We start from the raw sequence: 25,347 nt of genomic DNA on the forward strand, positions 1-25,347 counted from the left end.
TGGATACTAACAGTGAGGTCAGCAAGGGCACCAGAGAGGAGGTAACACAGGGGTGCACCAGCAGCATTTTTCAGGTACAAGGGGAGGTAAGGGGCCACAAGGGCCTGGGCCAAAAGGCTCTTACTCTGGTTAAACTCGAGAGATTGGAGATGGGGCTACAAGAATTTGAGGATGAAGGGGCAGCACAGGTTTTGAGAGATAGGTTATGGTAGGGGTTTAGTTTGGGGTACAGGGGTCCAAGGCATAGAAGATGGGCAGAGAATCTAAAATCAGCGAAAGAGCAGGGCAGTACAGGGAAAGCTAAATAAAGAGGTGAAAGAGGGGAGGATGGCAGGGCCTTATGACGGCTGGCCCAGGCACAACCTAATCATTTCTCCCATCGGAGTAGTGCCAAAAAAGGAAATCGGTCAATGCAGACTGATACAGCATTTGTCCTGGCCAGAAGGGAACTCAGTCAATGATTTTATCAATGAGGAGGCAGCCATGGTATCCTATTCATCGGTTGACGTGGCCATGTCACTAGTAGTGATGGCGGGCACAGCTGCATCAATGGCAAAATATGATATAAAGTTGACTTTTTGGTTGATTCCAGTCCATCCAGATGACTGGGATCTTCTGGTATCCATTTTGAAGGAAAATGGTACGTGGACAAAGAACTGCTGATGGGATGCTCTATTGCATTGCTTCAGCACATTTCTACAGTGGCTATTTTCACAGCGCACAGGGCACCAGCTGGTAATACACTACCTGGATGATTTTTTCTTTGTGAGTTCTCCAGTCTCCATGGAATGACAGGCAGCACTGGACAGTTTCCATGAGCTGATTGAGGAACTTGGGGTGCCACTGGCACCGGAAAAGACGATGGGCCACAGGACGGCGTTGTCTTTTTGGGTATTGACATTGACTCCAAGACAATGCGAGCGCGCTTGGCAGAGGATAAAAAAGAGAAAATGTTACTCTTGTTGAAGGGCATGTTATCACAGGACAAAATGAAGGTCAAAGATATACAGATACACTTGGGCCATCTCCACTTTTCTTGCAGAGTATTGAGGGAAGGGAGAACATTCTGTAGGAGACTGGGACGAGTGTTATCAGGGCAACATTTACCTCACCATCACGTTTGGCTTTCAGCTGGGGTGAAGGATGATTTGAGGATGTGGACTGTGTTTTTTACAGTCGTTCAATGGTGTGGAGCTGGCAAGAGAGGAGGACCTGACATGGGACGTCTAAATATTTTCTGATGCAGGAGCCGGTGTGGGCGTTGGCTTGTTCTGACAAGGGAGGTGGTGCACAGAGCAATGGCCAACACATTGGAAGGACGGTGGAAGGAGCACAGCTTTCCTGGAATTGTTTCCCCTAGTAGTATGGTAACACTCTGGCGAGAGGAATTTGCTCACAAGAACGTTTTCTTTAGGGTGGACAACATGGCAGTAGTTGAAATTATGAATCGCCAGTCCGCAAGGGATGAGCAGGTTTTGGAATTGGTAAGAGTATTTGTGTTGGGCTGCATGAGATACAACATCGTTTTCAGGGCATTGCATGTGCCTGGCGTGGACAATGACATAGCTGATGCTTTGGCTCGTTCACAGTGGGGGAGATTCTATGGGCTGGCCAAGGACGCCGACAGGTTGCCAGCGCCAATGCCGCGCCATATGTGGTACATAGGATGCTACAATTGGTGGTAGGGTCATTGTCCGAATCCACCTGGGCGGCATACAGTTTAGCATAGAAAGAGTTTCTGCGATCAGGTCCGATGGCAGTCGGAAGATGTCATTCTTTTTATATTGGATCTGATTGAGAAAGGCTTGTTGAGGGTCACAATCAGCGGGAAGCTAGCAGGTGTCGCTTACATGGGTAAGCTGCTATGAGGCTACTCTCCGGCGGCTGGGGAACTAGGAACTAGAATTCAAGAGGGATAGGCCAGGGAGAGAGGTTCTGGGTGAAATCTCAGGAAGCCACTCTCTTGGCGGATGCTGATTAGGTTATTGGAGGTATTGCCAGAGGAATGCAGAGATGAGCTAGAGACATGCTTGTTCTCGACTCTGGTGGTGTGGATATTCTTCTGTGCCTTCAGCGTATTAGAATTACTGGGTAACAAGATGGATGGGGAAGTGGACTGGCAGGACGTGGTTCCTAATAAGCAAATATGGTTGAGCCGTTCCAAAACAGACCAGGAAGGGTTAGGAAATTCGGTCAGGTTGCCTGCAGAGGTCCCCCATTCTACATGCACACTCAGGTGGGCATTTCAATGGTTCAGTGTGTCGGAAAGGTCAGGGGGCGGTATTCAAGCACTCGAATGGGAGCAGAGTAACGGCTTACCAGCTTGGAGCAGTGTTGTTAAAAGCTTTGCACCTCATCAGGGTGGATAGAGCAGGTTTTGGGGCTCACTCTTTTCGCATTGGGGCAGCGACAGAAGTGGGCAATAGGGGCAGAGCACGGAAGGATATCATGCATTTGGGCCGCTGGTCTTGCCATTGTTTCAGGCATTATGTGAGAAGGGAAGAAGGGGAGGCGCATGCGTTGGGCAACATTGTATGAAATTCATATTATCTTTGCTCATTACAGGTTCAGTGCCTGGCCCCAGGTGGAGAAATTGACCATTTGGGTCATGGAGCACTCCTTTGTAACATAGGCGCAAGTGCAGGCACGACAGACTTACTTTGGTTTAAATTTAGGTTTTAAAGTTGTGTAGGGGGGCAAATGGGGCATATGCTGGAAGCAGCTAACATAAAGAAACAAAAACTCCTTATCCTGAACTTTACAATCCGTTTCTATTGTTGTGTCTCATGAAGAGACATTTCCCAGATGGGAGAAGGGGTCTTGTCTATGCGCAGGTTACCAAATTTACAAGCTTTATAAATGTCAGACCAGGTTCAACATGAATGTATTTCCAAACACAATTTTTTAAAAAAAATCCTCTTTCATTTATTAAAAATATTTTGTTTGACTTAGTTTAAAATTTTGAACTTCTAAACCTTGCTCATCAGCATAGTTCAAAAAAATCTCACTGTAGCATATTTTGTAAAAACAGAGAACAAACAAACTGTCGACGCACAATGCATACTATCTTGAGGGGCACCAAGCCTCTGCACAATGCCATTACTGTGCATTGTTTTGAAAGTGCCCATAGTAATCCTGGTGGCTATTATATGCCTCGCTGAGGAAGTATGATGGATATTAAATGTATGTTCTTGCTCAATGTTTCAGTTCTGCAATTAGACACATATCCTTATATTATTTATACGGGGTTCCAGGTGGCAAAGCAACGTTTCTGATGGATATAGTAAGGCTTTTGAACCTGCATTTGCTCATTTTGTGCCACTTGGAAGTGTTTGATCAATTCTTCATGAGGTCACAATTTGGAATTATCAAGAGAAGAAATCTGAGTGAAACTATAAATTATCTAGAACAGTAATATGGGTGTATAAATCCACATATCAATACGAAAGATTTTTGTCAGTTATGTGCATTATCAGGAACACACTTTGAGTAGCCTGTGTATTTTAAAAGATTAATGTTGGAAGAATCTGCGTATCGCATGGACTAGAACTGCTAGGCACATTTTGTTATGAGGAACGCAGTTCTGAGGGAATTTTGGGATTTGGAACAAAATCTTGGGTTAGTCTGGGTTTCATAATAATTTACTTTTACGTTTATGTTTAGAAGAAACAATTTCTGAAAATTGTGCAAAAAGTAACTAATATCTATTATTTACTGAGTAAGAGCGTGTTTGCTTTTCAATGACTGTGCCTGCTGATTTCACAGCATCAATAGGTATTCATGTTGAGAGAGCGATTACTAGCAGCATACTAACCAAATCTGTGTTTACGTTTCGAGGAAGTTTGCTTTCAAAGGCACAAGGTGCCTCACTTTAAAAAATGTGAAGTAAGGCAACAAGCAGGTCACTATTCTTTTATGGAAAGGGTTTGGCTGACTCAACACTTGCATGTTTGGGGACATCACTTTCTAATGTTAGTGAGGTGGCTCCACTTGACAGCACACTCCTCTGAAAACTGTTCTAGCACCACTGCTGATTCATGGCTTTTGGTCCATGATTTTTGGATGCCCTAGTCTGTCATAAAATGAAGGTACGGTGCTATTTACTAATCAATATGAGCGCTTATTTGTTTTACTTTTCTGTCATGGTGGCATGTTGTTAGATTGACAGCTTTTATTCTTTTGTTGACAAACTATAGATGTGCAGGCAATTTTTCTTAAAGATGCAAATAAAATACTGTCTTTTTGACAAAATCATCTAATATGCAGTGTTCTGCTGTGATGGTTATTTAAGTTTGCCTCTTTCAATGCAAACTTCATCTTCTGTGTCATTTTCATAGCAATCGCCTTTAAGGGCACAGGAGTCTGTTCAGCAAAGGGACCATATTTATTTAAAAATTAAATAATGATGATGAAGGTAAAACACCTATGTGCAATTATATTAATAAAACTCCTTTTCTTTCTTCTAAGGGAGTGGGTTTTTAAATATTTAATGATGTGATTTTTAAGTAACTTTTAAGCCACTCAACAATAAGAACATAATATGCTTTATTTATAGCAGAACATTTGTGCTGCTCACGATCAATGCTCTGCTTTTCATGCAAGATATCTAGAAAATGATTTCAAAGTACAAACCTTTCAAGATCAGACAAAAGTTATTTTCTATCATACCTTCCTAACATGCACAACAGATGATACTTAATCTACCTACAAATACCTAACTTATTGTATACCAACGTATAATACATACCTACCACACTTAAAAACCTTCCATAAAGCCCTTTCCCTACCCTACTATGCTTACCTCTGCTTCCGACATCACATTTCTCGAATACAGCCTGCACCTCATTCAGACTTGGATTTGCAGTGCCTATCTGAAGCTCTACTCAACCAAGACAGAATTCCAATTTGCCAAGGACAACAAACAGGAAAAACTGAGTTAATGACGAACCTTGACAGCTTTAAACCCCACCTTTCACTGAATTGTAACTCAGTTAGATTTACCCTAGACATCAACATCTCCCTCAAAGAAGAAATTGCCAAAATGAAAACGACCTGCTGTGAGCTGTCTCTTCTAAGGAAATGTATACAATTTCCTGAAAACAACTTCAGAATTACTGTTCAAGCCATCATACTGTTGTATCTGGATGGTGGCAATGCCCTCCTCATGGCCTCCCAGAAACAACACTGGCCTGTAGGAGTATTCTAATCCCACAGCACGTCCCCTACAAAACCAGAGGAAATGTAATCCTATCACAATGACACTCCATTGGCTCCCCTTGTGGACCTATGCAATTTTCAAAACCAGCTACATCATTTATAAAGCCATCACGACCAGCACCCTTGCTTATCATCTCTGGAGGCTCTCTGCATACTCGTAGCCAGAACACAATCAGACTGCAGACTAAGAAGCATAAGATGGAGGGTGGGGGTGGAAAGCAGTGAACCTTTTCTATCTATGTATCCAGGATCTGGAACAACATCCCTGTGTCCATCAGGAGCACCCAAACTCTGCTCCAATTTCAGAACACTACATTACAATACATTCACTGTCCATAACCCAACATCCTCTATCACTTGTTCACTTTATGCGTGTAATTGACACAATACAGTGCTTTGCTGAGGTTTTGGCTAGGTTTACATACAACTAGCCTACCACACATACCTAGAATAGGTAACCTGTCTGCCATACCTAATCTAACATACTAAACTGAGCATACATACCTACTTGCCCACAATACCTATCACCTAGTCTGCCATCTATTATTGCTACAATGCCTATCGCCCATACTTACAATAGCTTATCCACTATAACTTACACACATACCTATCTTAACCCCTTCGATGCAGATGACGAGCTCAGCTCGTCATGTAACGCAGTATTTTAAAAAATGCCACACAGGGGAAAAATCACAGCAGCAGCGATGGGGTTAACATACCTACCTACCATATCAAACTTACCTATCATAATTTTTAATTTGTTTAACTTTTTGCCGTTTTATATAGTAGAAATATGGCCCAAGACTTGCCCAGGATCACAGGCTGTTGAGCCAAAGCTGGGCTTCAAATCTGGTGCCCTACTTCCAAAGTTGGCACATCTGGCCGTTAGGCTACATCTCCTACCATACCTAACCTAATGTGCCAATTGTATTGTACCCAACTACAATATATAACAGACCATACCTATCCTAACTCATATGTATATCTTAAGCCTGCTCTGTGGTGGTGGTTTTGTGATTACCACACATATAGGACCTTTAGTATGGTCTTTTGGTACTGCAACCTGCAACAGAAAGCCTTTGTTTCTACCTTTAAGGACCTTTTGGAATGTTAAGTTCTGTAGCCTGCATCAGAATGCACTGTCTATTGAGGGCGGAGTCATTGACATAACACACGAACAGCTGTGGGGGTCTGTGTTGATGCCAGTGATCAAGGGCAGTTGGCCCGAAACATGTTTGGCGCTTTTTTGACATGGAGGAGTAATGCGCTGTCTTTTGCTTACCTGCAATAAAGAAAGGATATACCTCTCACTGCGTTTGGCATTCTCAAGCAGGGAAACCTTTTGTGATGGATATAAATATATATATATTATATTATATATATATATATATATATATATATATATATATATATATATATATATATATATATATATATATAATATGCATATATATAAAAAACACACGTTCTCTGCTTTCGTCATTGCTTATTTCAGATTGTAAATGACATTGTGTGTGCACATTGTTCGACAGTGTTCAGCCTGGTATTGGTGGGTTGTGTATGTTATAGTGTCATCTCACAATCATTGTGCCTCTTCCTGAAGCAGGTATGTTCTGACTACCCAAAACTATCGCCATCATCCCAAGGTTATCATACGAGACACACCCTCCTCAGAGTGACGGATGAACCCTTGATGGTGCAAGTGCCAATGGTTGGGATGAGGCAGTTCTGTAAAAGCAAAAATTGACAATTGCCCTGCTAGTTGAACTATGCCATGATTCACATGCTTCTACCTACTGTAGGGCCCCCGAGTCTGGACTACATGCTCGGTGGCTGGTCCATGACACCTCATACATGACTTTCTCATCTTAAGCGTATCGCCTGCGAGCTAGCTTAACATGCAGAACAATGCTCTTGAATCCACATTCATCTGGAAACCTTGACTAATGTTACTGTCATCCCTGCAGCAATCTGGAGTCGCCTTGAACCTACTTTCCCAGGCAAAGTGAATAGCTAGACTAATACAGGGCTGGACACCACTGAGGAAATGAAATAAAGGTCCATAACTTCCTTGCAATTTTCGTCACTAATTTGTTCCAGTGCAATATAGGGAATTAACCTGTATGCATTTTAGCCACTTAGTCCTAGAAGTGTATACTTTTACTTTGCCCACTCAATACTAGGCTTTCTACGTGGTCACCTTCACTCTGCATACCCATGGTAGTATGGAACCCTGAATGAGGCATGAATTTGGCCTGCTTTTGTTGTGTCTTTTGCTTATTGCCTGTGTATTCTTTTGTTGATGTTTCCTGCCTGGTTTGGACCTTTTACCTATGATGTACATAAGGGTGTGTGAGCGAAGGATAGTGTATAACTATGGTAGACCCCCTTTCTTCTTGCGCTACACTATGCTGGAGTGCCTTCCCCAACGTTTGAAGATGGTTCTAGGTCAGGCTTCTCCAACGTGTACCTCGTGAGCTACTGGTAGCTTTCCAGCTCCATATAACTAGCTCTCCAGTATGCAACCCAGCTTACTAAAGTAGAAGTGTTTGCTTTGCTGAATGACTCTATATATTAGGCATGGGCGGAAAATCCGTTTCGCTCGCGGATTTTGCGGATTTTCGGTAAATTCGCAATCCGCGAGATTCGCGAATCTCCCGCAAAATCCGCAAATCCGCGAGCAGCGGATTTTGCTCGCACTGTTCGCGTGAGTTCGCGGCTTCCCAGCACAACTTCGCGGACCGCGAATAAGTGCAAAATTGCAGAAATACGATCTTAGCAAAACTGAAACTACTTACCAGGTTCAAAAGTTCAGGCTCATCATTAGTAGCCATTTCCTGTAGTGCTTCCTGAGGGGCCCCTCCAGAGTTCAGTTGCCAGTTGCAACTATTATGTGACCCTGCTCTGAACCTCAGAATAGTTACACATATGCCACAAAGGTCCTGAATTACAGCTAAGGGAGACAAGCAGGAGCCAGGCTGGAAGTTCAAATCCATTAATCAGCCCCTAATTCATTATTGTCAGTTGGGGCAGGGCAGGTGTTGTAACTAATTTTGCAACAATGAAAGCACTTAGCAAGTGCAAAAGATCACTAATCAGGAAGCACTAAGGAAGCAGGTGCCAGCTAAAAAAATATTCTGTGACACATTAATCAGCCCCAAATTAATTCAGGTCACTTGAGGCAGGGAAGGTGTGCTTGCGTTGCCACAATAATGTACACTGACTGGACAACCAGAGGGTGCTGTGATGAAACAGAGGGTGGCATGGGTGGGCCAGAGGGTGGCATGAGTAGTCAGAGAGTGGCAGTGGTGACAGAGAGTGGCAGTGATGAAGAAGAGTGTCCCAAACAGGCTGGACACGTAGAAACAACAAGTTCGCGAAACTTGCGACCCGACAGGTAAGTTCGCAATTTGCGACATTGTACAAAACCCTCGCGAACTGGCAGAAACCCGCGCAAACACAAAAAAAAAAAATCCGCAAATTCGCGAGAATTCGCGGATTTTGCGGATTGCGAGTTCGCAAATCCGCAAAATTCGCGAACGCGAGATTCGCAAAATTCGCCCATGCTTACTATATATGTACCAACATTAAAAAATGTGTATTCAAGCTGAAAATGTGTGCAAATGAGAACTTATTAACTGATGTTGGGAGAAAATGTGTTACATTTCATTTGAACTTCCTGTTGAATTTCCGATTGAATCATTCCAGCCACTGAGTTGGGTAAAACGAAACATGTGTGATTCCAGCGCCAATATGCCCTTCAACGAGCACCTGTGCATTCAAATTCACAAGTTTCATTTAAAGCTCATATTTCTGTGATAAATGATGCGGCCTAGGGGAGAACTATTACATTGGTGTCAGGGGCATTATGCTATGGCTGTGATGTGTTATCCATGTAGAACCATTACAAATTGATAAAGCCGTTCTTACAACACTGGTGATAACCCTGCCTGATGCATTGAGGTGATCACTACTGATAGTCTTGAATGGCGTCCCCACCAATGTAATCTTGTCTGATGTTGTCACTTTTACTAATAATAGTAGCTTGGGAATATTTTAAAGTGAACATAAGCATCTCTTGCTACAGAAAAGGTAGGAGACAACTGTTCTAGAGAGTGTTGTTTGTCCCATTGAAAGAACCATTTACCTTCATTGAGGAGTGTGCTGCAACATAATGATTTTCATGCATGTCTTAGCGTGCTCTGATTCATTAAAAACCCATCGAGAAGGCGTCAGTTTAGTTGAAGAACACCACAGCATTGTGTGCAGTTTGCAAAAAGGAATGTGGAAGAAACATGGTCTCCAAGTCCTACTAACTGATTTGAAAATGCTCTTAAAAAGCACTTAGGGGAGAACCATCAATCATCATCCTAGTTAAGAATTATTAAACACTTTTGAGCTTTGACCAACAAAACTGGTCTAGCGTAATTACCCATGTCCCATGAGCCTTTCAATCCCCCCAAAATTCCTTGAGGTTGAAGAGAAACCCAAAACCCTCCAAAAAGATACTTAAACCTTGTCATCTTTTCTATCTAGTTGGCTAAGGCCTAAAACACTTATAAACACAAAGTTACATTTAACCCAACTCACAAAAGCCATGCACCTGCACAGCCACCCAGTCAACACCGGAGCTTCACATAATTGTATACCCCCAATTGTTCTACAAAACTCAGCTGAAACATATAAGGCTCCCAACAAGCCCAGTCATCCTCAGTGAATGATCTTGTGTACTCCTGGCTTCTTGCTTTTATCGTATGGCCAGTAAACAACATCCTTCCTCACTTCGCATGTGCTTGCTTGTTAGATCATCTGCATTAATACATACACATTCACAAATGTATTACTATACACTAAGGTCAAATTCAAAGGGGCCGGTTTGCGAAGCCATTTAGGAGTATGTAGAGTGTCTTGTGTACTCTTACTTGATGAATTGGCCGCAAACCATCTAAAATGAGAATAAAGTGTGAATACTCATATACAATGGATACAAGTAAAAAGGACAGCATCGTCCTTGCACCTTAATTACTGATGGGTTGGGTGTTCCAGGGCTAAGGCACAAATGCATTTAACTGAATGTAAAAGTACTCTTGTACTACTACTTCCCAAACTCATAAATACAACATGTTAGAAATTAGATTTTTGGATGGCTAGGGCATTCGCCTAAGCCAGGCAGAAACCACCAATCTAGTCAGGGGAAGGGAGTTACATGCTGAAGATAACCCCTGCTCACCCCCTTGGTAGCTTAGCAGAGCAGCCAGGGTTATCCCAGAGGTAATGTGTAAAGCGTTTGCACAACACACTCACACAGCAGCGACACACTAGACACACCACAAATGAAACTCCACAAAACGTTATATAAAAAAATAGCCTTTGTATTATCCATAAAATGCATTAGAACATAATCACATATATACACTGTGCCACCAGGCACTTGACATGACTTTACATGTATTACATAAATCCTTAGGCCAATCGGGCCACTGTCACAACAACACATCAGGCTGACCAGTAACTACTGGTAATATTACACTAAGCGTAACACCGTATGCCAAACATCATCAGTAGTGCATCATAGAAAACTGTTATCCGAGTGCACCCATCAATAAAATCACCATAGTGATGCGTAGGGTACAAACTTTGGCCATGTAACCCCAAAGCCTAATTACATCAGGGCATAACAAATTACTCACTTTGCAGTATATACCGTAATGTAGCCCCACAGCATAATCAGGGCCTGAACATGCCTGCCCCAAAGACCTTCCTGAGAACCAACTAGCCCCCATCACATGTAGGGCACTGAAGTACCGGCACCTCTATTCTAACTCGGCAGCCCTGGTGTTTCAGTGCTCGCTGTGGGGGCTGCATGGTAATTGCAGGACCGGGACCTCCGTCGAGGTTCTGCCCAGTCCTGTCGAACAAGAATGCCCCCAGAGCCCTGCACATCCAATACTATGCGCACACACACCCGGTCTCTGCCAAACACAAGCAGCCAACTGCCAGGCAAGACCAGTCTCCTGCGACCTCCTGGAAGTCCTATGGCGTTACAGTCCATCTGGAGCCCTCCTGTGCCTCGTGGTCAACTGTAAAGACTGCACCTGGGGGGCGGCCTCACACCGGAGTCCCTCAAGTGAGGCAGAAGAGGCAGGACACAGAGCGAAGTCTCCGTCAGCTCTGCTGGCGCCTTCTTCGTTGTGGAACACATTACCGTTTAGCTCTGCCCACTTCCAGGCTTGGCAACACAGCCTTTTGCATCTGGTGGCCACTGATGACTTGGTAGTTCGGCTCCTGGCTGCCCTGCCCACGACCAGCTCCTTCTGCCTGACTCCCGAAAGCTGAGGGTGTAGAGCAGCCCTCCTCCTGGCACCACACTGCAGGGTAGGCTTCCGCCCTGCCTTCTCGTTGTGACATCTCTATCGGGTTCAGCATTACGGGGCCACTTCAGCAGAGCCCCTGCTGAACTATAATTGCTGCATGCCACATGGTGCGGGACATGCAACCAGCACCGCAACTTACTCAAGCTCCGACAATAGCGCTCTTCCAGGTCATGACCTGCGCTCCACTAGCGCTGTTCCAAATCACAGGGCATAGAGCACGGCGCTCACCATACGCCGTTCCAACTCACCTAGGGCAAGCTATTCAGCCCTGGGAGATCCTTGTGGATCCTTTCTTCTATTTGACAGTCGTTACAGAACAAAGTGTCCAACAGTGGTGTGGTGACAAGGTGTGTTGCCCTGACGAATCTGCCTTTACTTTTGAGGCAATGAAACATGTTGGCGATAGGTAATGGCATAGTAATATCAACAAGAGAGATAGGGCGCGAGTAAACACTCCTGTACCCCAACAAGTATATCATAAACAACTAAGGAGTGACTCAGTGAAACGTAAAACACGTGTGATAAGAAAAAACAAATAGAAGTGTCAGGTTATTTAGAGGCCCCTACCTAATTATGGCAACGTATTGGATTGGGCAATTCCAATCTTAATAACCAGGAGGTAGCAACCCAGTGGGCCGGAATGACTGCATCCAACAGGGAAGACCCAAGAACCTCTTGTTTGAAAGGACCCTCACTCACCACTAGTTGTTGACATGCTTCATCATCGGGTCCCCGCTTGGGTGGCCGAATGCCCCCCCAGCGTGCTACAATGCCTGAGTTACAGTGGAGCGGGTTGGTGGTGAGTGTATTAGTGATTTAACTCAAAAGATGTGCAGAATATGTGAGTGCAGGATTAAAAAATACACGGTTGGAGCCCAGACAAAATGTTTAATGCAGGCCAACCTGTATTAGGGTTAAAAAACGTGAAAGTCGGACAATCATGGGTTCTATATTAGGAGACCCGTGTCCTTAATTAAGATGTCTGGTCAACATGTTTCTGCTGTAAAAAAAGCAGGATCGCACAGCATTCGTCAGGACCACAACTAAATTGCACTCTGGTGGTATGTACGCGCTAAGGTACACCCTCATGTGAGGCACTTAATGTGAAAAATAGAAAAAATAGTAAATGTGTAGTTACTCACGGATATTACCCGTGCTGGCACACTGTGGATCACAGCAGCCAAAGTTACAGATTACAAGAAGAAAAATAACTTCCTGGGTCAGAACGGTGTGGGAAATGTTCACGCGGCGTTCAATTTTCTCGCTCGCGACTCCCTGCCCGGGACCTACGTTCAAGGACTGCCGTCTGCCCGATAGGTAATCGCATGCAAGGTTAGCTACCAGCCTTTTTAATTCTACAGTCCATGCCTAAATAACAGGAATAAATTGGTTGCGAATAGGTGTGCCTGTTGATTTTAAGCACACTGTTTTGTCACCAGCAGTGCCAAAGGGCTCTGCTTTAGCGCACTTTCACTTCGTTTGGTTTTGTTTGGACACTTTCTTTTGTTTTTGAATTGAATGACGACCAGTGACGAGAAAAGGGGCCCAGTCTGGTGAAAACTCGCCAGTTACCCCGAGAGTGGTGTTCCCGTGAGGTGTCATTCTTTTCGTCACATATTTTTTTTGACAGAATATTTTTCCTGCTGAATTTGCTTTAACACCTTCGAAATATTTTTGGGATTAGCACTGTATAGACTGAATTTTCAGTCACTGTGTGGTGTTCTGTCCGACTGTCAATGGATGTTAACCAATATACCAAACCTTCTTCACGTTTTTTATATAAAAAATAAAGTTTTTTTAGTTTTAGGTTTTGGACGCATTGCAGTAGATACCCATATAAATACGATAGATATGAGGGTAATGCCAAGGCAAACACTGATACGAGATTGATCTGTTGCATGGCACACCAACACGATCTGCGTCCATAAGACAGGGTTTCATTGTTATTGATGCCGTTTGAGTGGAGGGCAACCAGGTTCTTTTCCCTCTAAGCTCCTTTTTGTGATAGATCCCTGTGGCTACCAACAACCAGGCACAGGAAGACATGCACAAAAAGGTCTAAAACATAGTGGCAGTCCTTTCTACCCAGCAGGCAGCAGGTCAGCTCTCTGGTTCAGCAAGTTCCATGGCGGTTCCTCCTGGCAGTCTGTAGCCAGCAGCGTCTGTGGCGGTTCAAAGTAAGCTCAAAAGACATGGGGTCACAGCCCCAATATTTATAATTCATAAAGTCTTTGTGCTCTGCTGGCACAGGGCTCTGAGCCCAGTCCAAACCAGTTCTGGAGGGAACTTAAAAATATATTTACAGTGCACAACACTCCCCATTGTAAGTGTAAGCCCTTGCCCCAGACTCACCACGGGAGGGTGGAGCGATCATTGTGGAAGGCAGGCACAGCTCTATTCAGGTAGAGGTGCTACTCCTCCCACCACTACACATGCAGACCAGGTCTATTTAGCCTAGCGCTGACTCATCCACTGCACCTCCCCAGCCCCTGTCACACCAAAGCTAGACAGTCAATACACATCCTAGCAAAGGACCAAAGACATATAGCACACAGAAATGCCTACTTCTAAAAATGGCATTTCTAAAATAGTAATAATAAATCCGCAAACACCAATACACAGCATTTATCACCACTATTCCAAATATACCAAACTTGATCATGCTACCCCTCTCATATCAGGAATTACCACTGAAGCACATATCAGGGAATCCCCAATGCATTTCCTATGAGAGGGCAGCCTCACAGCAGTGAGAAACCAAACAGGCTGTTTGTCATGACCAAGACATGCCACACAGTTATGGCCCATGTCCTACCTTTTACCTACACTGCACGCTGCCCATAGGGCTAGCTAGGGCCTACCTTAGGGGTGATTGATATGTAGTAAAAGAGTCACAGACGTGGCAATCACTTTATGTACCACATCACAGCAGCAGTAAACTATGCATGCAGGCCCTGCAGTGGCTAAGTCCTGAGACTGGTTTGAAAGGCCAGGACTGGACTGGCCGTAGCTGGCACTGGGCATTTCCCCAGTGGGGCGCCAGGGTCGGAGCCGTTTTTATGCCCCTGGTGGCTGTTTTTGTTACAGGGCAGTTTTGCAGCATAGCTGCAATATCGGCCCTGTAACAAAATCGGCCAAAACCGACCCTGGCAAAGAGCTCAGCCACACCCCCAAACCCCCCGGGGGGGCGAGCACTTTTCCAGGGTGGGTTTGGTTCCCAGTCCGGCCCTGTGAAAGGCTACTTTGGTGGGTAGCGCAAGCAGCGCTGCAAGCCCACCTGTAGCATTTCATTTACTGGCCCTGGTTATAGGAGATACCATTGTACAAGGGACTGACAGGTAAATTAAATATGCAAAACAGGTGTAGACCAATCTTACCAAGTTTACCATCGAAAGCACATGCACTTTAGCACCAAACAGCAGTGATAAAGTGCCCAGAGTCCTAAAACCACCAATGACAGGTCAGAAAATTTACAGGAGGAAGGCACAAAGTTACGGGATGACCCTGCAAAAAGGGTCAAGTCCAACACCACAGTATTGTGAAATTGACAGGAACACAATATAAAGCACTTTCATTGTCTGTAACAATAAATTCAGAAAAGAAAACAACTGTCCTAATAAATCTCAAGGCTTCTGCTGTGTAATTTTGCCTTCCTGTTCAAATGTTACATCTTGCACCGCAGTTTTCATTAAATACTTAAAATGAATACACATAAAAAAAATCACGGATTTAATAATATGTCAAAGTGCAGAATTCAATGTGTTCTTTATAACCATTGTTAGATGGAGAGGGCATCATGACCATTCAAAGTTCTACCTCTCATAAGTCATGGTCCTCTTCAAATTCAACAATGGTAATAATTAGTACATTACACTTCACATATATGCACTGGCAATTAATTTAATATGCTATAAGTTATCACTGTTGAGTGCAGGAGCTGTCCTTGACTCATAGGAGGTGGAACCTTGAAGGAGTTATGATACCACTCCCAACCTTTCAGCATATGGAATTTTAGATGGGTAACAGTGAATTTATGGAATATTGTTCACTAAGGGGTTCAGGGTGATGTTATAGAGACGATAGTGAAGCTTGAGCTGTCTATGATGTCACTCAGAACCCAGAGGTGCTTTAACCATCTATTATTTAATGTTATATAAGGCCCACAATCATCTGCCCCTGCTTTCAACTGTTAGGCAGTGGCAGAGGAGTAATAAAGAGCATATTACTCTCTGATGATCTGCATAAGTGGCTTACTCTGTGCTGTGTCATCATGTGTAGACGCAGTACACAAAACATGTAACCAGACCCCTCAGACAATGGGTTAAATCAGTCCAGTTAGATAAACTCATCAAGCAGGTCTTGCGACAATGGGGGCAGTTGTTTTCCTCCAAAAAGTGATAGTGATGTTGAAAATGTTAGGCTGGAAGAAGTGATGTTTCCACTACATTACGCTGTCCTATGGTAATGTTGCTGAATGAGGCCCTTTCAATGCAGTACTAAACGTGTCACTACAGGTTTAATAATATAATTGTTCCCAATAACATACTTTATTATGGAACATATATTTCGCCTGGCATCCCAGATAGAGAGAGGGAGGCAAACATGGGGAAGAAGGGAGAAAGGAATGAGGGATTAAGAAAGGGACAGGCGAATGAAAGGGAGAGAAGAGAGCGTGAAAGAAGGCCCTTTCGAAAGATTAAAGCAATGTGGGTGCTTTCAGCTAAAATGAAAATAATAATTAATGAGGCGGAAAGACTTCCCTATTACAGGCATGGAACCTGACATACATACCAAATAGATCAGGTGATAAAACAAGTGCACATAGTAAATGGCATTAACATGCATTACAAAAACAGGAAATGTGCAAGCAAAGGAAGCACTTACCGGAGAAAACCACATCACTTTAAGGATCCAGATTGTGAGTGCAAAGTTCACCACGAGGATGACCAGCAGGAGCAGTACAAAGAGGTAGAGGCAGCGCTTGCGCCATCCGTAGATGCCGATGCTGTAGACATACTGGGTGTCCGGCCTCTCCAGGCTCGTGCCTTGTGTGCTTGTGGTGTATTGTTCCCGGACCATCTGCTGTTGGGGAAAGCCCAGGGTTAGTAACAAGTACATGCGCGTGAGACGCTCACACAGGCACTGAGGAGTGCTTAGCTGTCCTGTGCAATACCCAAATACTTAGGTTTGTGGTGCAAACATGTTTGTTCCACAGCACTAGAACGTCAGAAAGTGCATGCACTATAAATTAAGTTGCAACCTGCGGGAACAAGAAGCATGACTTTCAACCCTGGCTTCTAGACTGCCTCAACTGTATGATCTTCGGCATATAATTTCATCTCTTCGTCTCTTCGTTACAGTGTCTGTCTTTAAAAGAAGCATTTTGAGACAACATAGTTTTTCTGCGCCACAGGGTCAGAATCACAGTCACTTGTGTACCTAAGTGAAACGGATGCAAATAGTAGCACTTTCAATGGATACACGCTCACTAGAAACACCTTACCTGGTGGGGATTTTTAGGCAAATTATGTTTGCTCACACCGAAACGGTCCTGGTAGATTTCTGTTTAAACTAATCTTCTTGCAAGGGTGAGTTGTGGTCTTTCAAAGTGGTTCCACCCGCAAAAGCTATTGAGCTTAAGCAACTTAGCAAGTTTAGAGGCATTAGCAAATGTATTGCAGGTAGTTTCCCACCATAAAATATCAGAAGATGTACTCCTGTGGAAGCAGGTATAAATAACATCGATTTCAGGGAGGGGAGGAGGTTGGGACTCCTCAAAAAATAAGTAAGGTGTTTCTAGCAAAGAAGGAAGTTCCCTCCAGGAAGAAAGTTATACACTGCAAATGCACTGTAAGGTTTGGATGCAAGGTCGTTTATGTAAAAGAAGGTTGTGGGCAAGCTGAGCTCCTATGGTATGAGGGGTGCCTCATGGGTCAGACGTTTATGGAGATGCAAGGCTACCTGAGTACATTTAGGAATTTTAGCCCGGGTGTTCAGAAAATCAGACAAATATATTAATATTTTCAACAAATCTTGCAAGCACACAAACTATTGAAACATCCATAAACTTGCAGGTGCAGTAAGTCCCGATAACACCCGCTAATATGGTGTGCGCATATATGTTAAACTCATGATGACGTTTCTAGAGTGCTTGTTTGCTGATTTATTAACCTTTGGCGCTAAGAGCCTAAAGGAATATATAGAGCGTGCATCTGGCTGACACAGGCTTTGAACTTGGATGGCGTTAATGCAGGGCTATACACAACAGCTTTTCCACTGGTTTGGAAGATGTGTGGCCTCCTTTCAGAGGAACATACAGCGGGTATTGTTTTAAAAACGTATCTGCTAGGAAACGCAATACATTAGAAGAGCAGAGCTAAGCAAAACTTTCTGGACAAAATGTGATCCCGCAAAAGGTTGTGGATTTGTGCTAGTGACGGCCGGGGAAAGATGTTGTTTTATGTAACTATAAAGCAAATACATATATAATACTAAACAATTGCATTTTTCGCTTCAAATTCGCTGCACCGAAATGCATTTCTTTTACGTCCTGTTCGTTCCATGTTGGACAATAGCAGCTAATGAACTAGTGCGCCACCTAGCGCCCCGGTGAGAAAAGGATGCACGGATCTTCCAGGGTTTGGTACCCATTACCAGTGCCCTAAAACGCATCACACATACCCAGGCATTCAGGAAAGCCACAAACTGGAGAAGATCAAGTAGAGCGGGTACATCCGAATAGCAGACCTGGCAGTGATTAAACATTACCGGACCCTATAATCATGTCCTTAGCTTTACAGCAAAAACACGGATGATTTCTGAAGGGCCACAATAAAAACAGCGAAGGCAATCACTGCAAGCAACGTATTTTTTGTGAACATTTCACATGTTGAGTGTTGTTGTTTAATTGACTTCCTACAGCGTGTTGTCCTTTCTAGGTGACTGTGAGTTCAAGTTGTGGGTGGGTGTTTATAATGTATCACCAGTACAAACTTTTGGGTTGAAGCTGAAAGCAGTGCACGTTTTTCCACAGTGCTTGTCATTAGGTCATAAAGTTCAGAACACAAGCTCATCCAATGCTTGGCCTCTGTGCAGAGCGCTCAGAGCAATAGTCAAACGTGATCCCATGCACGTGTGTGACGGAGGTACACACATTTCAAAATATTGATAAGGCTAAAAAGTAACATAAAATGCAATAGTTACAGGTGCATGGGCGTGGTCTGTTTGCGGGGGGGGGGGGAGGGGTGGTGTGAAGGAGAAGGAAAGAAGCACATGCAGGATAGAGTGAAAAGAGGGTGCAGAAGAGGGCAGAGGCTAGGCGTGAGATATGCAGACGGAAGATTTCAGAAGATGTGGGGAAGAAAAAGGGTCCAAGTGTCTAACATAGTGAGAGACTACAGAGGAAAGTAGTGGAAAGGGAGTAACAGCAGGGGCTGAGACACTCGGAAGATCACTAATCCTTTCACAGACCTCAGCAATGTTTCATTCACAGTCTCCTATTTTCAGAAAATAAACCATTTCTATTCTAATTATTCATAACAAAATTATTTTTACTCATTTATCTGGCACTTCTGGTAAGCATTGGCAAGGCCAAGAGGTCTAGCTTGTTCTAGGGATATGTCTGTTTTTGTGTGACCTGTCTTGATGCAGTAACACATCACACAGAGACCCTAACATACTGGTTGGGTGACATGTTCTGAGAAGTACAGGATTTTAGTTTAAATGTTTTAAGACACGTCCTTCTTTGTATTAGGTCATGTCTAATGGAAAGGATTCCTAATTACACTTCTTAGGCCATGCCCCTTTCAGAGACCTCCCACAAGTTTCGTCATCCCACTTAGAGCCCGGGGGAATATCCATTTATAATTTTTTTTTATAAATGCACACCCATAACACAATTGTGCATATATAGGAGACATTCACATGGCTATCAAGCTGGGCCGAGGGACGTTTATTTACTAAAATGAAAGGAGTAAAAGAGTGACATCACACACACTATGCTGTCAGATGACATCACAAGGTTGACCTCTTATCCCATTCTTAACCCGCCGCTGCCACCTTTTTGCTTCCAAAGGGATTAAAGAAAGAGAGGGAGGCAAAACTACAGAGAGTAAACATGAGTCATAAAGCCCTCTGATTCTTAGAGCTTTAATAATGTTGTACCCCTGTCATTCTTCTCATGAACAAGATCCCAGGGGTAGCAAGGACAAACCAGGAATAACAACAGCTGTTACCCCTAACACCTATGCCATGAGCGACAACTCTAGAGAGTCCCCTTTTTACAGCAGCTTCACGGTGCTTGGTTTACTTTGCTTGAAAGGATTAAATCGTAGTTTTAGTGGTGAAAGTGACCCTATAAGGTCCATAAAGTACTATCTCTGTCATTATAAAAGCAAGACTTGCTGAACTTCTCATACATGCCTTTTGGCATTTATGATTCTTTAAAAGGCAACTTTTAACAAAAGTTGAACTATCTTGAATGTTTTGGTTCTGGGTGCAGGGGCTGCTAAAAGGTATCAATAAGAGTAATCCAGTGATCACATTCATAATGGCCATATGGTTTCCGCATTAGTATTGAAGTGCAACAAACAGTGGCGTTTTGGTTTTATCATTCTTCCAACTTTCACAGCAAAATGCTATAGTTAACTAGCTTTTGTGACATAAAGGGCAGAGTACCCTTCAGGTTACAAAACCACTTATTACCATAATGATTCTCACTGGAAACGACATGGCATGATTTTCGGCCTGATAATCAGGGTAACCAGGTGGCTCTGTGTTACTAGGACATTACTTTTCCACTCCCGGACTTTGATTTTACATATCATTTTTAGCAGGTGTATTGGTCCAATACCCTCAGTTAAAATAAACCAAGAATACAATTCCCAGAATGCACTGATATGTTAACTCAAACATAAAATTGGAAAAATTGTGTCCCTCTGAGACGGAGTGATCTGGTCACCCGATCAATAAGGATATAACAGGAAATCATATCAGATAGCAAGGGACTCATACAGGAGGAGAGGAGTGCTGAACCAAAGGGCACAGGAGACACTAAAGGGTCGATTAGGATCGCGGACGGACTTGCGTCCGTCCGCGACCCCAGAGCAGGAGGGAACCTCCGCATGGCATGCGGAGTTCCCTCCTGTGCAATTAGGATGTGACCGCCACCCTGGCGGTCACATCCTCTATTTTTAACATTGCGGCGGGTGCAGCTTCAAGCTGCACCCGCGGCAATGTTAAAAATGCACGCATTGCATTTGCATGCAGAATGAGGCAGGCACCGCGCGGTGCCTGCCGCTTTCTGCATGCAAATGCAGGGGGGTACCATAGGTACCCCCATGTGTACCCCCCACTCCCCCTTCACCTAGGGGGCCCGCAACGGACCCCCGCAGTGAAGTTCCGTATGCTTTTCCGCGGCGGAAAACCTGCCGCGGAAAAGCATACTTTACTGGCCATCCTAATATGGTGGACGGTGTCTGGAAGACACCGTCACCATATTAGAGCTTTTCCGCCGCGGTTGTAATCCGACCGCGGCGGGAAAGCTGCGGACGGAAACCAGGACCCACCAGCCATCCTAATCTGGCGGTGGGTCTTTGGTCAGTCCGCTGCGGATTTTCCGCATCCTCGGGGCCGGCGGTGGCTTCCGCCGGCCCCGAGGATGCGGAAAATCCGCAATCATAATGACCCCCATAATGTCTGTGAGGAGCCATGGACAACCTCCGGGAGAGCGGATCCAGCAGTCTGACTTGGCTTTGAGAGCCAGGCCTCAAGCCGAGGCATCAAACGATGTAAATGAGGCAACAAATGTCATGAGAAGTTATGATAAAGACATCAAACTTCAACATTTCTAAGTGTCTCAATTAAATACGTATGATTATGTTGGAGAGTTGAAGTGACATTTATTAAAAGCATTTTTTTTGCTAAAACATGAACATTCAGAATATCCCTATGCCCTAACAACGTTGCTGCGAGTCACACAAAATGTTTCAGGCTGCCCTGTTCTCTATTTATAGAGCTAATACTGTTATTGAATAATAAGCAATAATATTTTATTTGTATTCCCCATACAAAATTGAGGTTTGTAAAGGGGGAACCTGTAGTGAATTGTGCTGTCACATTGGCGTGTTAAGGAAAATTATAAGTAGTGAAGAACCATCATGAGCTGTGCGGATCAAACAATGTGGTGACGTGGGGAAGCCGGACTGGAGTCCAGGATTGCACATTGTTCGGTTCAGAGACTGTAGGATTACACTCTGTTCAGTTACCCTAATTAGCATTAGGGTATGGAGTGCAATAAATTGACTGTCAACACCTTATATCAAGCCGACAGTATAAACACATCTTTTGAAAGTTGTTATAAGATGTAAAGGTGTACTTGCCTGTTTGGAATGTTTCCAAGGAACTGAAGATCAAACACTGACAGAACATGCATGTCAGAAACCATGCAGCAGCAGCAAGTGTCCCTCTGAAAAACGGTAACCCAAGATGCAAACTCGGAGGGCTATGAGACCTCTTTGGTTTTTGGTCATTATTTGATTGTGGGGATTGAGGTGTCCTTTATCTCAAGTCAGCCAAGCCAGCAGTAACATTTACATAATGAAATTGCATCTCCTGTCTCCCTCACTCTCAGGGTCGCCTGACTTTACAGAATGACCTCAATGACTGCCCTTAAGTATTTAACAAAACAAAGAGGCAATATATCCTTCCCACAGTTTGCTCCTCGGGTTGCAGCGATACAAGGAGACTTAGGCATGCTCTGTCTGCCACTATTTCATCTTCACTGTCTGCTTCTAAAGTTGAGGTTAGCACTGCCCCTGTTCCCTTTTACACTCCCAAAATATTGAGGGAGGGTGTGGGGGGGGGGGGGGCGAATAACCACCACCCCATCCCATGCATTTCCTTCGCCGTGGTTGAGCATGGCGAGAACATTATGATTAGTGGAACCAGATGACTCCATAATATCAGAATACAACGTTTACATTTCTGGGTTGGATTTAAAGTATGTGTATTCTGGGAGCTGTATTCTTGGTTCATTTTAATTGAGCCAATTTGATCGACAAACAAACAATAGTATGTAAAAGCAACATTGAGGGCTAGAAAAATGGTATCTAGTTGACATGGATCCATCATGTCACCCTCATTATGAGGAACGGATGGCATGAAATGAGTAAAAGCCCCTTGTGCACTTTAGCCAGTTCGAACCACGTTCACACATATTCATCACCAAGGAGACTGCCAAGCAACCCTATGTCGTGATTGACGTCTCCAGCTAGTCCTGGTTTTCCAGTGACCAACACTTTAGACCAGAATGTTAAATGGAAATATAGAAATGCAGGTACTCACTATTTAGAGTACCTATTAGCTCCTGACGAGTGTTTGTACTCTCCCATTAAGTGTACTGCAGCAGTGAGTGCTGAGAAGTGCTGGTAAGTTCCCTTTCAAATTAAAGAAGTGCAGGTACTCAGGACAGCAGACTGCTGTAGACTGTGGGATCGTTTAATTTAAAAGAACAATGTCAGAATTAAGACTTCAAGTCCCACACTACAACATGAAGTTGGACAAAAATCCAGGGGTGACCAAATGTATTACGAAATGCTTACAATTGTCAGCAAGTAGTAAACATTGCTGTACAGTGCAGTGTTGCCAGGTAGTGACTCGGGGTAGCTGAAAGTCGTGTGCCTCAAATGACACTGCTTTGAGTTGTTGGTAACATTCCGCTTGCTGAAGCAGTGTCTTAAATAGGAATATAGAAGTGTAGATACACATTTATTAAAGTACCTGTTTGACTGTACTCTCCCTTGAAAGGTATTGCAGCACTGCTGAGAAGTGCAGGTACTCTCCCATTAAATGAACTGCAGCAGTGCTGAGAAGTGCAGGTACTCTCTCATTAAATGAACTGCAGCAGTGCTGAGAAGTGCAGGTACTCTTCCATTACATGAACTGCAGCAGTGCTGAGAAGTGCAGGTACTCTCTCATTAAATGAACTGCAGCAGTGCTGAGAAGTGCAGGTACTCTCCCATTAAATGAACTGAAGCAGCGCTGAAAAGTGCTACTACTCTCCCATTAAAGGTATATCAGCACTGCTGAGATGTGCTGGTACTCTCAAATTAAATGAACTGCAGCAGTGCTTAGAAGTGCAGGTACTCTCCCTAAAGAAGTGCAGGTACACAGGACAGTACCTACCTGCCCATATAAAGCAGCCCATACGTACGAAACGCACCTACGCGCTATTAAATGGAATTATAAAATTATAATTACTTGCGGTTCGCCAAATGCCAACACTTCAACCTACAGTGCCAGGAAGTCAAGACAACGTCTTCATACAACAGGAATGTCCAAAACACGCCGAAACTGTTTCTTACCAGATGGTGATCTTTCAGGACATGCGAACTGTCATCAAAACGCTCTTTGCAACAGCAGACGTAACTCGGGCGAACACATGCAGCAACTTAAAAGTGAGCCAAGATGGAAGGATGCTGGTGCAGCGCTGTTTCCCAAAAACAACACCGGTGACCATCTGTCCAGGTCCACAGAGGAAAAGAGAGAAAAAGAATCGCGTAATCTGAGGGATCCCTTGCATCCAGGCTTGCGCCCTGGAGTAATGTGAGTCCATTTGCTCCCGGGCAGGACGGCGAGCCCATTTCCTACAGCATCACATCCACAGATGACGGAAACTGCTACAGACTGGTGGGACTGACTGAGAGGCGCGAGCGTTTCAAGCACGCCTGCTCTCGCGCCTCGTGCGCACGTCCTGATGGGGATTCATTGGCGGAGCGCAGCCGCGCGCCACTCACCAGGGTGATTAAATCAGAGCCAGGTTTCACCTGCTGCTCTGAATGCCTGAGACACGCTGCTGCGGAGGGAGCGCCCTGCGCGCGCTGGAGCTTTCAGCGGGACGGCTCTGCTGCGGCGGGCTCTCTCCTCACGATGATGTGCTCTTAAGATTTCTGCGGCGCCGAGAACCTGAGGGACTCGCTTGTTTCTAACAGCAACGGGGACGGACCCTGTCACGCAGGAGCGCAGACAGGCACCTGGAATGAGCACTGCAGTCCACTATGTCCGTACATCCGTGGGGCTGCCTGTTCGACACCACTCAGCCTGTACCCTGCTGCGAGTTTGACAATCAGCTCGTACCATCTTTTCAAGGTTTTTTTTTTGTAGACATGCATTTGTTATACGTTTGTGAGATTTGATATACCTACTAACCACATCCAGGGGTGAAGTTATCAATAGTGCATCGAGTGCAGTGGCAGCGAGGCAGCAGGCCCCAGGGGTTTGTCTACCTTTTACTACCCCTCATGAGGAAAGGTGGCATTAACATTTCAGGTAAAAAGGAAAGCCAAATAGATACCCATTTAGAGGCTGATTTTTACAAAGTGAAAACCTGGATTAACCGCTGCTTCCCCGCTTAACAAACTTTGTGATTTTAGGCAAATATTTTATTTCACTGCTCTTCCCTTTCCTTCATTATCACATATGAAAACACTTTCAGGTATGTGAATTCAGAATACCATCTGTACAAAAACGACTGTATTTCATTTAATAGCCATAATTGCTGAGGTAACATGACTGCCGTCTTGACTCTTAATTCACAAATTAATGGCATGGTCACCAGTCGCAGCCGGCATGACTCGCGGGAGGGGGGAGGGGCTAGGTTGCACTTGGGGGAGTCACACAGGGGGTTAATTTTAAATAAATTAAAAAAATGTAACTTACCTTGGTCCGGTTCAGCGTCGTCCCGCGCCCGCTCCTCCAC

The 25,347-nt window shown here is 44.2% G+C and overlaps 1 protein-coding gene across 3 annotated transcripts in view; it reads right to left on the reverse strand.

Annotated features, from left to right (window-relative positions):
- Window positions 1-25,347, reverse strand: part of SGCG (sarcoglycan gamma) — a 929,299-nt gene that overhangs the window by 566,154 nt on the left and 337,798 nt on the right. Inside the window, exons 1-2 of one of the 3 annotated variants that reach the window (XM_086935199.1) lie at window positions 23,954-24,329; window positions 16,476-16,673 (exon numbers count right to left, since the gene is read on the reverse strand). In XM_086935199.1, the coding sequence (XP_086791325.1) occupies window positions 16,476-16,670 (195 nt within the window). In that variant the 5' untranslated portion in view covers window positions 16,671-16,673; window positions 23,954-24,329. Of the gene's footprint in view, window positions 1-16,475; window positions 16,674-23,953; window positions 24,330-25,347 lie in introns of those variants that run through there. The other 2 variants (XM_086935198.1, XM_086935197.1) reach the window with 2 other exon arrangements.

This window comes from Lissotriton vulgaris, chromosome 8, assembly GCF_964263255.1.
Source record: "Lissotriton vulgaris chromosome 8, aLisVul1.2, whole genome shotgun sequence".
NCBI lineage: Eukaryota > Metazoa > Chordata > Amphibia > Caudata > Salamandridae > Lissotriton > Lissotriton vulgaris.